General features: G+C 49.2%; 5 protein-coding genes across 5 annotated transcripts; 2 read left to right on the forward strand and 3 right to left on the reverse strand.

Moving 5' to 3' along the window:
* Position 1: 1 nt before the first annotated feature.
* On the reverse strand, positions 2-1,780 carry HD556DRAFT_59749 (glycoside hydrolase family 16 protein). The gene is made up of 5 exons (XM_041311050.1): positions 1,440-1,780; positions 1,086-1,392; positions 721-1,033; positions 591-663; positions 2-538 (listed from the first exon to the last, which is right to left on the reverse strand). Exons 1-5 carry the CDS (start codon positions 1,654-1,656, stop codon positions 450-452), a joined length of 999 nt encoding a protein of 332 aa, XP_041163933.1. The 5' UTR covers positions 1,657-1,780; the 3' UTR covers positions 2-449.
* Positions 1,781-2,860: 1,080 nt separating this feature from the next.
* Positions 2,861-4,031, forward strand: HD556DRAFT_1344348 (WD40-repeat-containing domain protein). Its single transcript, XM_041302199.1, has 2 exons — positions 2,861-3,876; positions 3,935-4,031. Exon 1 carries the CDS (start codon positions 2,891-2,893, stop codon positions 3,854-3,856), a length of 966 nt encoding a protein of 321 aa, XP_041163934.1. The 5' UTR covers positions 2,861-2,890; the 3' UTR covers positions 3,857-3,876; positions 3,935-4,031.
* Positions 4,032-5,746: 1,715 nt separating this feature from the next.
* HD556DRAFT_1344354 (Rec8 like protein-domain-containing protein) lies at positions 5,747-8,483 on the reverse strand. Its single transcript, XM_041302200.1, has 6 exons — positions 8,388-8,483; positions 8,215-8,335; positions 8,017-8,156; positions 7,853-7,968; positions 7,302-7,795; positions 5,747-7,247 (listed from the first exon to the last, which is right to left on the reverse strand). Exons 1-6 carry the CDS (start codon positions 8,388-8,390, stop codon positions 6,103-6,105), a joined length of 2,019 nt encoding a protein of 672 aa, XP_041163935.1. The 5' UTR covers positions 8,391-8,483; the 3' UTR covers positions 5,747-6,102.
* Positions 8,484-8,496: 13 nt separating this feature from the next.
* On the forward strand, positions 8,497-10,787 carry HD556DRAFT_1344356 (uncharacterized protein). Its single transcript, XM_041302201.1, has 4 exons — positions 8,497-8,691; positions 8,743-9,104; positions 9,164-9,505; positions 9,557-10,787. The coding sequence occupies exons 1-4, from the start codon at positions 8,586-8,588 to the stop codon at positions 10,406-10,408; spliced, it is 1,662 nt and encodes a 553-aa protein (XP_041163936.1). The 5' UTR covers positions 8,497-8,585; the 3' UTR covers positions 10,409-10,787.
* A 94-nt stretch (positions 10,788-10,881) lies between these two features.
* HD556DRAFT_1344359 (uncharacterized protein) lies at positions 10,882-14,286 on the reverse strand. Its single transcript, XM_041302202.1, has 4 exons — positions 14,196-14,286; positions 13,865-14,142; positions 13,220-13,732; positions 10,882-13,170 (listed from the first exon to the last, which is right to left on the reverse strand). The coding sequence occupies exons 2-4, from the start codon at positions 14,001-14,003 to the stop codon at positions 11,087-11,089; spliced, it is 2,736 nt and encodes a 911-aa protein (XP_041163937.1). The 5' UTR covers positions 14,004-14,142; positions 14,196-14,286; the 3' UTR covers positions 10,882-11,086.
* Between the last annotated feature and the right edge of the window lie 703 nt (positions 14,287-14,989).

Here is a 14,989-nt window from a genome sequence, read left to right on the forward strand (position 1 = left end):
AGGCTCGGACTAGGAACGAAGTCTTCGATTGAGAAATTGACAACAACAAATGGTATACCTAGGGACGAAGGGGAGACTACATAGGTGATCAGAAACTGTACGTGATAGTAGACTCGTAAATAAAAGGCCCACCTCAGTCTTCGATTGAAGGACTGCGGGGAGACGACTTAAAAGGAGGAATAATAAAAAGGTATCGTTGAGACGGATAGCGAAAAGACTGTGTGTATGATGAGTGATAAAGTAAGTGCGTACGAAGAACGTGTTGTGATATACTCCATGCACATGATCCATTGACAACTTGTATTCCTCCAGGGTATCTAACGAGTACCGTAAACAATGCAAGGGCTAGATGACAGACTTCTATGATGGTGAAATGATCTTCCGGACTTGTTACATGAATAGCTGGATAGTATGGTATAAGGGAGACAAAACCGAACGCGGGCGTCAAACTAACGCAAAAGACCATGAGGTGTATATATCTTGAGGGAGTTGATTTCCCAATAGGCTTCGGTGAACTCGCTGGGATTGTTGTCAACAACTGCGATAGTCATGTGTCAGGGTTGCGAGTGATGAAAAAAAGGTAGGCTTACAGCTGTTACAAGTAGAGGCTTTGGTCGCACATGTGGACGCATTCCACACCGACTCGGACCCAGCCCAGTCGCCCTGTAAAGTTGATGGATAGGTCATAATGACGCCGCAGAACATAAAAAGGACACTCACACAGAATGTCAGATCAAAAACAATGCTATGTGCATTGAAGTGTTTGGAGTAGTCGCAGTTGTTAACCGTCGGGAAGTACGCATCAGGTGTTGATAGAAGCACCAAGTCCAGGACGGGCTCGCCACCGAGAAGCAGCAAGCTGTCGCGAGTGATAAACCAGACTGAGACACCCTTCGTGCTGCTTTTCTCCATGATATAAAAGCCACCGCCCATTGCGTTGAAGTTTGTTCCGTAAGAATCTTGATCAGGAAAAGAGACACCGCAACCCTGGTTGGAGTTTACGGATGTGTCGCACGAGGTGGACTTTGTGAACCTACGGACCAACTTGAGCGAATAATACGTATGACGGTTATAAAATAGCGAACCCTCTCTGTGATCGAGCCTTGGGCATAGTGCAGTTCGGTGTAGTGTGGAGTGAGGCAAGATTTCCTTGACCGAGGTTGACGCCTTCGATAATATCAATTTCGCCACCGTAAGGCCAGGGCCCTTCCTCACTCAATGTCCACCACGCAGGCCACGTTGCACAACCCTCGGGCATATGAAATATGTCGAGGACAAACAAGGCGTCGTCGTAAGCATCCAGCGAATGTATGCGTACGCTGTCTCGCCCACGGGCAGATTTTGCAACTTTCTTCGTGTCGTCAGCGCGCATGATAAACTTGTGGTCCGAAACTGCGAAAAATTGAGCGAATAAATTGAGCGCGAAAGGAGACACATACCGAAAGTCAGATTATCGTTGAGAGCGGTGGCTTTGTCGACATAGTTGACACGGCCGTTCGTTGGATCGTCCGCTGTCTCCCAAGAGAAATTACCTAGAAAGTCATAACCAATATGTGAGACGATTAAATTGTAGGTCAATGATGGGAACAGTGACTGGGCGTTGACCACCACCAAGGAAGCGAATGCGAGTAAAAAGGCACATCTAGTACTATACATCGTCGATAAAGAAAGGACAGGATCTGGTTGTTCTGATTCAGACTTAAAGACAGCAGAAAGTATGCAAAAGGAGCGGGAGTCAGGGGGTTGAAAAGCTGACCTGGTCCTAATGCGAATGGCGCGACCAACGGCCGAGCATGAATTAGTGCCAATGGTATTCAAGTTATATGGCCTTCGGGGGGAATAACGGCATTATCAAAGGTATTCCGTCATTTAAGACTAACATGAGACATAAGTGATGATCAACGTCACGGTCGACTGATAGACAGCTTGATTCTTCTAACGCCAAAAGTCGACTCGAGCAGATGGTAATTGTGCACATCACGGTGAAACTGACTGGTACGGTGAAATTGAGTCGAGACACCGGGATTCTCCGGAAAGTGCAGAGACATTCCCTTTTCGGTTCGGAAACGACCGAAAAAGGGACCTGCTAAAGTCACGAGACTTGGGTTCTGAAGCAAGTCCTCTCCGTAAACTACCCTACCGGTGGCCGGACACAGCTGGTCGGTCGCGGTTGCAGTCGTGCGACGGAATATACTCTCAGCTAGAGTGGAAACACGAACTTGTGGGCCCATCTAGAAGGTCATCGCCATACCGTGACCGATTACCATCCTCAACCACCGCAAATCAGAGTTTGAAACGATTGATTATCTTCAATGCTAATGGCAAATCGCACATACTCATGATGCTAACAACCAGAGGAGATCAAAGGAAGCCTCGTAATCGTAGGATCTCCGCGACGAACATTCCAGGGAACAGAAGCTCAAAGTGTCACCGGGTGGAATACTACGTCTTTGGGGTGACTTAATTAAAATTCGAGGGCATGGCCAATCAGGTGAATCGGGTGAACCGTGTATGTCGTCTTCCTATCTGCCGCGTGGACCCTTGAAACAATTACGATCAGGCTCGTTGACTGATATGGACAATTGCGGCGACACGACTTGGACGCATGAGCCCATTCGTTCAGATTGTCAAGCAAGGTCCTTGTGATAACTGCCTCATGTTTTGGGCGTCTAGTGAGGGAGTAATGCTATAAAGCAGCTTTAAAACACCCCATCACACGCATCTCTGTAACTTCGAGCAAGACGCCATCCCCATACACCAACTTTTCCTCAACTGTACTGCAGCCACTAAGATGGCGACGCTCATTCCAAAAACCACACCCATTCGAGTATTCGAAGATCACAAGGATCGCGTGATCGCACTGGCGGTTTTCCGCGATCGTGACGAACGCATGGTCACGGGCTCGTATGACGGGACGCTTCGTCTGTGGGACTTGAAAACAGGTGTAGTGTTGAAGAAGATGGAGGGGCATCGCAGTCGGGTGCGGGCGTTGGCTGTTTCACCAGATGGAGAATGGATAGCAAGCGGTGATGAGAGCGGAGAGCTCATCATTTGGCATGGAAAAACTGGGGAACCATTCAACCAAGCAATCAATAAAGCTCATGACAGCTGGATATTTTCACTTGACTTTTCTTCGGATTCCAGGATGCTGGCCAGTGGATCATCTGACACTACCACGAAGCTATGGAGTACATCATCATGGCAGGTGCACCATACACTTAGTTGTAGTGGAATTGTCCGCTGCGTTCAGTATGCGCCGCGGCCGCGCTATTCGCAAGCACTTCTTGCGATTGCAACGGACTGCAATGTTCAAATTTACCAGAACTACACTTCAGATAGATCTAATAGCGGTTACCACAGGTGGAATCGCACACAACTACCATCACAGCTACCACCATCACCACCACCACCACCACCACCACCTCCTCCATTCCCCACTCAGTTGCTGCAGACGATCTGGGGAGAATTCAACTACTCACTCGCGTGGACGCCAGATGGCACACAGCTTCTTTTGGGGGGCAACGGGGTTGATCCCACCATACGAGCGTGGGATACGTTGACCTGGCAGCAGGTCGATGGTCCCTGGATGGGCCATTTCAAGACTATCCATGCCATTTCTCTGAACTCTAGCGGCACTTTCCTCGCCTCTGCATCTCATGACAATTGTGTCCGCCTCTGGCGACTCTCAGATCGACGAAACATTGCCATATTCAAACACTCTGGGGAGCTGAACTGTGTAACGTTCTCTGCGGGTGACAAACACACATCCTCAGTGGAGGTGCGGATAAAAAGATCTCGGAGTGGCCAATATCCGAGAATGCTTTGTCAGAGGATGGTCCAACTGATGGCCTCATGAAGGAGCAAGCGACGCGCCAGGTAAATTTGTTTTCATTTTCCCGCCCATTCATTATCTAAGTATCTTTTTTACGTCAAGGTTCAAGCCTACTGTGATTTCAAGGCATGTTCCCACCTTTGGCTCTTATAACGCAGCGTGAACATGATTTACGCAGGTCCTCGCTATGAACTCGGCAGCCCGCAACGCGTGCATAGCTGGGGACTTCCCTATCGCTGAAAAAGTGCTAAATCAAGATATTGAATCTGATGCCAGTCACACTGCCTATGCCAATCGCGCATTTGTTATGGCGCGAAAATGCTACTGGGACCGAGCGCTTCAAGATGCAGTTCAGGTGAGATTGACTGGCCCATCGTGTGCATGACCTCCTAATAAAAGTTAACCTTGATGATGGCATAGTCCGTCAGCATTCAGCCATCATTGACGGGCCATATCTCCAAGGGCATTGCCCTCTGCGGAAAAAAGCAGGTTTTGGCTGCCAGGATATCATTTGACCTCGCATCCATGTTTACGAATGGTGATTTAAAGATCGATCACATGCTTTTCTTGATCAAGGCAGGTACTAATATTCTTCTCACATACTCCGCGCTTCATTGCGATTTTAGGCCATTGCATTGATCAATGCAAATGAACATCAAGAGGCGATGCTGCGCATTGGAGAGCTAGCCGCGAGTCCCAATGTCGATCCTGTTGCCTGTCGTATCGTGGAAGTGAGTGTGATGCGCTCGATCACACCAGGTCCACGTACTATCATTTATTTCTTTTACCCCTCGTACACCAGGCCTACCTACGCGTCCAACTGGGAAACATTGCCTTAAATGATGTACGGCATAACGAAGCTGTTGAACATTTCACTGCCGCCGCCAATGCTAGCACTTTCTTTACAAATCGTCAATTCATTTGACATACGACGAATTTGTCGCGGTACGCCGATATGACGCAATCAAAAATTCATTCATGCTCAACTATGTGTTTTCCGCAGCTCTTTGGCTGGGACCTCAAGTCCTTGTGGCAAACCGCAAACCAGCAACAGTGTTATGCACTCTTTCGAGCAGGTAGTTTTGGAGCAGCCATCGAATCGTATCAATCCATCATGGATAAGGTTGATGATGATATGAAAGTCGGTTTGCGTGCTTGGTTCATTGGTAAGTATTTCAGTAATGTCTTCCCGTCTCTCCGTCTATAATCATCAACTGCACTTCACTCAGCTCTCAAGTAAGATCGAAACGCGCTCTATGCTTCCCATGGGGATGGTGCGCTCACAACGAGCGGCGACTGATATAGTTTGAAACACAGATCTTCGAGTAGTTTTTATTTGTACCTTGACGGTAGTTGTATTGCTCTTGGTCCTTGTGTGATAATATACTGGCCCACGTTTTTGAATCCAATTTACATTGGGGTAATGTACCCTATGTCGGACACTACTAGGTAGTCTAAGGGGCCCCTACGATATCTCAAGCTACTCGCGTATGCCCCTACGTGAGTGTTACCTCCGTAGGTCCGCCGTTTCCGCCGGCCCTTTTAGACGCGCTGTTTTCTACCGGCCCACTTGAACATGTTTACGCTATGTTTCCGAGTATCTTTACTCTCACTTGAAACCACTTCTGAACATCGTCTCGCGCGTCTCTTTTGAAGTTTCAGGCTGTGGACCTACGAACCAACTTGAGCGAATGAAGTATGGGCAAGCAGTTCACTGACTGCCAGTAGTGACACAACAAGAAATGGGTTTGTCTACATAAGCCTCGTCTCAAATATACTTGAAAACACCATATAACTATAATATCAGTAATACCACTAGTACTCATATAATCCTCTATTTGCACCGGCCCAGCCTGCATCAGATTAGAATCCACGTTAGCTATCCCTTGCTATCAGTCGAACCTTGCTCGTTACCTTCAAACCCTAACACCCTTACGGCAAACCCTTGTTAAGTCCAGGCCTCGTGAAGATATGCATTCCCCAAAGAGCGAATTCGAAAGGACAATACGATAAATATTGACTTTGTTTATGACTGCGTTCTCGATTCTTGTTGGTAATAGGTAACGGAACGTACAGGTCCAGGCAAACAATTCTAGGATGTATAGGAAGATACAGTATAAATCAGGAAAGCTACAAAGAACAAAACAATTGAAAGCTTGGTGTAGCGAGCTCGCGAGATAGAATAAACTGATAAAAAATCCTAGTACCACATCGTAGATAGTCGTGAAATCAAGATCTGAAAAATCCAAAAGAAAACAAGATAAATACACTTAGAATCCTGTGGCAGATGCAATAGATGGAGCGATAGATCCGTGCCGCTGGCGCTCCCACAACTTGTCCTTTGCGCGGACTTCGATATTCTCAAAGGCAGCGCCCTGCGTCAATTTCACGCAGTCCCGTGTTCCGAGGACAAGAAGCTCGAAGAAGAATGCGGATGCAGCACGCCGAGAAGCTTTCTCCGTCATCCTGCGGAAGCTTATGACTCGCTCCTCGCCATCCTCGCGGGCTTCGGGTTTCAGCTCCTTACGAATGATACCCAGCGCTTTTACTGTGTTCTTGCTATATCCTGTGCCTTCACCATCACCAGCAGCTTCCTGAGCCTGAGTGGGAGAGGGCCGTACATCGAACGACGCGATAGGGCATGTCATATCAGCGTAGGTCTCGTCACCTTCTTCTCCATCGATGGCTGGCGTGGACGATCGACTTTGTTCTGTTGCGGCACCTTTGCCTTGTTCCAATCCCAATTCGTCATGTGCCACCGGGAATTCACCACCAACATCCATCTGAAACTCGTCCAAACCGCCCGTCATGTCGCCAAAGTCGAAGCCACCGTCAGGAGCCATACTGGCACGACCGCCAAGAGCTTCGCTGGCAAGTGCAATGCTCGGAGCAATACTGGCATCCCGCCGAGCTTGTTCGACCTGCTCATCCTCATGTATGCTCCCTTCAACCCTAGGCTTCTTCCTCCCTGCCTTGTCAGGAGATGCACCTCTCTTTTTCGATGGAAGGCCGGTCTGTAGAGGACGCATGAACAGGTCGGATAATTCGGGCGCTAGTCCAGGGGGCCCGGCAAGGAAGAAAGTGCCTTCGGGCGTAACCTTGGTGGGAAGAAAGTAGGCAAGGGGATCCTCGCGGATCTCCATGAGTCGCATCACCATCGCAGAACGAGGAAGAGATGGATGTTCTGCAAGGATATTACTGACATCCTTGATGACAGGCGCGCCTAGACCACGACCAGCTCTGGCTCCCGGGCCATCAGTGAGCTCAGTAACAGCATCGATGATTTGCTTTTTTTCTCTGGGCTTGCGCTTGGCCTTTGCAGCAACAGCCTCGTCAGCTAATTCTTGTGCAGCTGCTTTTGGTGTGAGGAGAAGGTCGGGCGGTGGTGTTGGCGGAGGCTCGGTGAGGGGAGAGGCTGTTTACTGGGCATCAAAAAAAGTCAAGCAGAAAATATAAAAGCACAGCGTACACATTCGAGAAGGAGACCTGGTTTGTCCGGGTGTCTTTTCACGATCGCTCAAGGGGCGGTCCCCGAAATCGATACCCAAATCGATGTCCATAACTCCCATGTCTGGACCAAAACCCATGTCCACATCCATGTCGGCACCAAACGGATGTTCGGAGGGTTCTCTACTTCTGTTCGAGAAGAAATCTTCGCCCTCTCCACCTTGTCCCATCATTCTAGAGTCCAACGACTCTCTAGCACTTCGTGGAGTCGGGGCATCACGACCAACTTCTACGCTTCCGTCGATAACACTGACAGGTCCGTCTCCAAAGTCAAGACCAAGATCAAGCTCTCCAAAGTCATGTGAACCGATACCATCTGATGGTCCGAGGTCAAAGCCGTAGCCAGGATCGTCAAGGTCAAATTGCAGGTCGTCGGCTGTTTGAAGGGTAATATCTGCTTGGCGTGCAACATGATGACCTTGAGGTTCAGCAATACGGTCCTCAAAATCGATGTCCCTGGCTCAGTATATGAGCCAGGGGGATAAGAGACGAGAGAATGCATGAGGATCTCACCAATTGATATCTGGAAGTAAAACGTCCAGGTCAAGATTGCTGCTTTGAAGTGTGATGGCATTGCGGTTGACAGCCAGTTGATCTTCCGTCATATCAACAACACCTGGGCGGAATGCCTGGAACGAGGTCAACATTTATGTGACACCAAAAGTACAAGCCATTACCATCTTGATTTTGAGGAGTGCTTCGTTACAATCATCCAATAGATATTTCGCTTTTCGACTGTAAATTCGAACAACACCGAGCAATAACTGTCCGCTTAGGCGCAGTGCCATAACTTCAACCTCCTGTCCCATGATGGCATCTGGGATGAGTGTAAAGCGTTATTTAACGCGTCAGAAACAGATCAGATAATGACGCACCCGCTGCCTGTTCAATATCCGTCTGTAGTGTCTGTGTTTTGGAGAGCTTTCTCTCCATATGTGCGGCCAGCCATACTTTGGCCAGTGGCCCACGGCGCGATAAAATAGCTTCTGAGTAAAACTTTTCCGGAGTGAGCCACCACCAAGTAGTTGCAGGAGTAAGGTATACGAACCATGATAATCCAAGCTTTAGGTGATATACAAGAAATGAAAAGAGAGAGGGTGTTGACCAGGCACCCGGTCGCGGACTCGCGGTTTTGAACAACTTGGTCAGGCGGTGGCTGTGTCGCAGTGGAAGGTTATTGAACTGTGTTTGGCCTATTGGCCTAAATTTACGGATTTTTGTGGAAGCGGGCTGGTCAAAGTCAAAGATGCTGGCTTCCACATCGCGAAACTCTCTTAAAAGAGTCTCCAGGAAAGCTGCTTTATGGTCATCCCAGTCCGAGTGCACTGGAGCCCTACCTGTGACCTTTTTCCGTGAGTAAATTCGACCACTCGTTCACAAACGCGGTTTTGAACGCCGTGTAGGATGTCAGAGCACCCAACAGGTTGCAGCAAAGCCTGCTCTACACTCGAGCTCGTCTAGAATTCGGAATAAACCATGGTCCTTCGTTCCCGACCAAAGTTTTCAGGGAACTGCACGTGGTAGTGCTATAGCGCGCTACCAGTTCAGGTCTACAGGGTTTGCCAATTCCAAGAGCACGGCAATGGTTCTTAGAATGTGCAAAGAAATGAAGCAGGAGGGCGTAAACCCGGACATTATCATTTATAATAACTTGCTGGCATGTCTTGCGGACGATTGTCATGTGCTAGAGGCTTGGGCTGTTGTCGAAGATATGAGTTCTATGGGGATTGCACCCGACCGAAACACTTTCAATCACCTCATACATGTGCGTTCGCGTTTCTTTGGTCGCTGTACCTTGCCTTATTGTTTCACTGTTGAACTCAGGCATCACGTCGATTGCACTCGGGAGCTATGTGGGATATCCTCGACAAGATGGATGCAGCAAACATCCCTCCGAACGAACGGACATTCCAGTTAATGATCCAACGCCACACAACGCCAGAAAGGAAAAATCTCGAATTTGCACTGCAATGTGTTTATGAGATGGGGACCCGGGGGCTCATCCTTGAGCTCACGATCGCCCAAGATGTGATAGGACTTGCGGCGGAACTCGGCTTTCCCCGACTTGCAATCGATCTGGCGGAGAATTTCGAAGCAACCTCCGTCCGGAGATTAAGCTCAGAAACATGGATAGGATGTCTAGCATCATCTGCTGAAGCTCTTTACGTGCGTGGTATTTATATCTAGTATTGTTTCCACCTGACATTCGATCGGAAGGCTAAAGGTGTTCAACGATGCTGGGAAAAGGTTATTGGCGACCTTAATGTTACTCCAGACGAGGGACTCTGCCTCGATGTTCTCCATACTGCTGGACGTCATGGACTCTCCGACCTTGCAACAGATGTCATTCGGGTCCTCAGAATTCTGGGCGCTGACTGGCAAGAGTACCACTTTGCACCGCTCGTGGAAGCGATGTGTAACGCCGGAAATCTAAAAGATGCCTTTGGCACACTCGACTTGATGCGAAGTAGTAACATCTTCCCTACTGCGGTAACGACCCAGCCGATATACGAAGTCCTGAAGCAGGATGTTGACAAGGTGGATGGCGCTTGGGAACTGCTTGACAAGCTACGAAGTGAAGGGAAGACGATCGACAGGACCGCCATCAATGCCATCATCCGCGCCGCCATATCACTTTCAGATCTGCAGCGTGCCGTGGGCGCCTACAAGGCTTTCCCCGACTACAAATGCGTCCCCGACATTGACACCTTCAACTCACTTCTTTCTGGCTGTATCATCGCCAGTCACCGTGGACTCGGAGATAGACTGCTCCTGGATCTGAAGGAGTTGGGCATCAAGCCAGATGCAACGACATACGAGCGGATCATCGTCCTTTGCCTAACACAGGCTACATATGAAGACGCGTTCTTCTATCTAGAGGAAATGAAAGCGCAAAAATACGTGCCGCCACGGAGCGTTTACGACGCTATCATTCGCACTTGCGTCGCTGCTGGTGATTCGCGGTACACACTAGCATTGGACGAGCTGAAGCAGTGTGGATACACCGTTTCGGATAACTTGCAGACCTTTATTGATACTGGAGGACGAGAGTCACGGCCGAGGTCATAGTGTTCGTGTGTCAAGTTCCATTCATCATCGATAGATGGCTTAGCTATATCTACATAATTTACGTGGGGTTTCGAATTGATGCTTGCACCGCTCTTCGGGCCTACGCGCGATTCTGAATACGTTGACCATCATGATATATCAATCACTCAACACTTGTACGACTGCCTTGTGAGATTAGATTTGGTCGAAGACGCCATGTACTGTGTGGTCTTACTTCCGACTTTCTATCGTAGTTTGTATGTATATACTTGGGTTCTTCCTGGCCAGCGTGTCGGATTTCAAAAGCACACGGCATAGCAATTGCACATCTACATCAATCCCAGAAATAGGTCCCTTGGCTCAGTAGCAATTGGATATTAAGCCCGAGGAATCAAGGCTCTGTCGAGAACAAGATTGTACGCGCGCTGACAATGATCCGTCGGGCTACCGGCTCGAGACTCAGGCCTCCTGATCGCCCTGACTGGTTGTGGCTACTGCCATGTGAAACGATTCAACGAATTCGTGCATTGCGATATATATATCAGACGAGCAGGTAATTGAAAAGCAAATACAGCTACCCCACCCACCCCTTTTTCTCTATTACGAACACCTTCCTCGTCATGCCAGGACGACTAGACACCATTCCATGGTTTGTACAATGTTTCCCCCCACTCCCCCGTTCCGCTTGCTACACACCATCTACTTTCTCTTGGCCTCCCCGCCTGTGCTCGCAGAGACAGGTTCTTCGTCCTCCCACGGGCTGAAGTTGGGCTTCCGAATCAACGGCAGCGATTGTAGCCACGCAGGTAAAACAGCCCCCTTCCCCCCAAACGCCGGCAGCGGCTGCACCTCAGCGTGAACGTGCACTGGAGAAGATGGAATACTTCCGACGTCGCTGAGGCTTGGCAGACGCTCGAGGCTCGTATTAGTCGAACCACCAAGCGCGCGCTGAAGTACCTCACGTTCCGCTCGAGAGGGAGCAAAGGCGCGAAGGAGAGCAGATGGAGTCGAGGAATTGCTGGACATGAGCCCGTTTGGATTCAGGGCGTCATAGCAAGCCGTAGGAGCGGCGCTGATGGGTTCGGACATAGCCGGAGCTTGTCGTCGCGGAAGTCTGAAAACCTTGGCATCAGGATTGAGGCCCTTGCGTTGCTTGTCCTTGGCAGATGTCGAGAACCACCTGCGTGGTCCAGAATCCAACTCCATGATAGCGGCATCATTGACAAAAGTGTTGTCCAGCGCACGTACGGCGGAGGGATCAGAGTTCGTGCGGTGAGGCATGCTCATTTTGTCATACATGGCCTGAGTGTGGTGGCGAACTTCGAAAGGATCATACTCAACATTCATTTCCTGTGCGGGCGAAGGTCCAGTGAGGGACACAGGTGACACACTAAGCGTGTTTCCAGCTCTTCCAATGCCTCGGCAGTCTCCAGAAGGGGAGTCTAGCACGCTAATGAGGCTACTTGGGATGAATGCTGAAGACGGTGTTTGAACATCAAAGGGAGAGAACGCCAAATTCGTGTGGGGGGAGAAATGACCGTGAGCGATTTTACCAGATTGTGATGGTTGCACGAGGGAAGCGATATCGTCATCAAAGATGGTGTATCCCTTGGAGCGACGCGAAACAGCACTCGTTTCACTTGCATTAGGGCTGAAATTTGACAGTGATCCCAACGAAAGTCGTGGAGGTCTCGGAGAGCGTGAAAATTCTCCTGAATCAAGACCGCTTTGTGCGCGTTCCGAAGACCCCGGTGAAGAATGGATGTCTAACGGCTCATCAAAGGGACTGAAAGTTGAAGACCAGGATGGTGCATCTGCTTGACCCATGTCATAATCATTTGCATTGCCGTGACCGTTGATATGACCGTATTGCTCTTGCGTGGAGGAATGGCCGCTGTTCAAAACCTGCATAGGGACAAACAACGGCTCCTGTTTCAGAACCTCCGTTCGCTCCCTAGCGGCTTCAAGTCGCTCGCGTGCCTCTGTGATTTTAACCTCGAGCTCCTTCGCACGTGTGTTGAGCGCGGCGACAACATCCTCGGCAATCCGAACCTCCTTCTTCTTCGTCTCAAGCTCCAGTTCGAGTTCCTGTGTTAGGTTGGCGTCCTCGACCTCAGCTTCTTCAAGCAAAGTCGCTCGGTCTGTCTCGATTTGATCCCTTAACCTGCCAATTTCGTTCTCCAATTCCTCAATGCGCCTTACAGCGCCCTCCTTCACACCGCGGGCGGCCTTCAGCTTCTTCTCGGCATCTCTTCTTCCCGTTTCAGCAGAGCGTCGTGCATCCTCAAGCATTTTGGCACGAGCTTTCCCTTCGGCTTTGCGTTGATCTTCATCGCGCTTACGTATGCGCAGCTCAGCCAGTTCAGCATCCAGCGCATCATGGGACGTAGTAGCGGCTGTTTGGGCCTCGCAAATTTGGGTATCTAGTTCTGCCACGAAAGCCTGCTGAGCAGCGATTTGCCTCAAGACTTCCGCGACCATCGGGGAGTCATCGATGGATACAGATCTCGAAGGGCCACATGAGATGGTTTGAGCAACAGGCGGGACGTAGACGCCGATACAGGTCTGGTCGGAAACTGGTTGGGATATTTGAAGGTTATGCTCGTGCGTTCGGTGATCTGTGTGCAGGGGAAGTGAAGCCGACTTGGGAAGTGGTGGAGGCGTCGAGTTACGACGAGGAATTAATCCAAGGCGCGGCGCGAAACGTTCACGATTACGTAACCTAGGTGGGGTACCACGCGATGGAAGCCTGGGACAGGGAACCGACTTTGCAAACGGGCGACCTTCTTTCTACATTAAGATGGAAGGACGAATGAGATCGAAAAAACATACTGTTGAATTCGTTGAGTTTGTCGAGAGCCTTGAAGCCAAGTATACCAGAGCTCCAGCCTTCAGCGTCCTTTGATCCGATCATAGCATCGTGATACCAAGAATCAACAAGACCGCCACGCCACCAGTGACCAAACGCTCCAATGAACCAAGAATCTGAAACTACCGATCCATCATGATAAACACCCGACAAGTTCCCGTTACCATGTAGACTAGTTGTGCTTGAACTACGTCCAGTAACGCCAGCAGCTCCGCGGGTAGTGGCGATCGTGCAAATGCCGATGCTATGGAAGATATGCTTTGGGGTGCGTAGAGATACTGAAGCACGGTTTGCAAAGTGAAATGGAAGTGGCGTGCGGTCAGTGAGTGTATTGCGGTCCACAGGACGCGAAGAGTATTGGGCATCAGTATCAGAAGATTCGTCCGTGGTATCATCAAGATGGCTGAGGTGTTGGCGGAAGGATTGTTCGGTTAGATAAGCACGGAATGATGTCTCTGAGGGGTTCGTGAGATACGCTTGATGTTTTTAGGTTCAATAAGGATGCCAATTATATGGACGATCAAATGCAGTGAACAATGAGAGTGAGAGACAAGCAGAAATAAAATGGTCAATATGTGCAATAAAAGAGCTTGAACGACGTTGCTCACCAAGTATGAGCACTACAGCAACAAATACAAGAAGAAAGACGAAAGACCTGAATTCACTGCGAACACGGGCGGAGTCATCCCAGAAATACAAGGGAGTCCATAGGGAGATCAAGCCAAGGCCGCCGAAAGATAGGCTCATTAGCAAGATGGTGGATGGTCTTGATGACTTTGCGAGCTTATGCACGCTGGGATGAAGATTACGAGTAGGGTGGGTGCGATTAATGGCAGACACTGTTGCAAAGGGACAATGACGTCCCCGCGGTTAAATTGAAATGTACCTGTAGGAAGTGAGTTGAGTTGGTGAGTTTGAGGATTATAATGAAGAGCTCGCCGTCGTTTTTAGGGATAGAGAACGTCACCAACGATGATCACGTTGAGGAACGTTGAGAGTTTAGGAAGAAGAACAGCGCCCGCAATCAAAATGCCGGAGTCGGAATTTTCGTACGTAAATCAGTGCCACAGTTTCACAACAAAACTAAATTCGCTACTAATCTTAATGCACGAACATGTCATCCACACAGCTTGCCATATAGGTTTCCTTGACAAAATGCACTGTAACGTGCCACGGCACCGGAAATCTTTTGGCTGAACTCTTTGTACTTTTTTTTTATATCGATCTAAGCCATTGAATGTTATCCATCGATAGTCGCATCAGTGCATCCGAGGATGGAGAACAATGCGCCAAGAATTTTGCGCCTTACTTACCTTGGTTTTACATATTTGATGGAACATGCTGCCGACCACGAGCTGGACAACGTGTCTTGCCATTTATACACGCAGGAAATTTACCCTGTAGTGGTCTAAGTATGTCCATTGTCATGTCACATACGAGTCCACCCTGCAGGAGACTGTGACGGACGTACGATGTCATTTCTAACCATCACAACGTTCAATCTCCTAGGCTAATAGCTGATATCGTCAGTCGTGGTATGTGGCCGGGTTGATATCCCTGCTAACGATACTATATTTATGCATTCCGTACTACTGCTGAGAAGGAAATAATGCGCCAAGAACAATAAAAATTTCTCATGATGGTGCACCCGGGACCGCATCCCGAATCATGCAACCAACTTCCGTGATCTAGGAGAAAACTATATCTGCGATTTCGATTCGAATCTCGTTGGC

Source organism: Suillus plorans (assembly GCF_016647745.1).
Source record: "Suillus plorans strain S12 chromosome Unknown HD556scaffold_10, whole genome shotgun sequence".
NCBI lineage: Eukaryota > Fungi > Basidiomycota > Agaricomycetes > Boletales > Suillaceae > Suillus > Suillus plorans.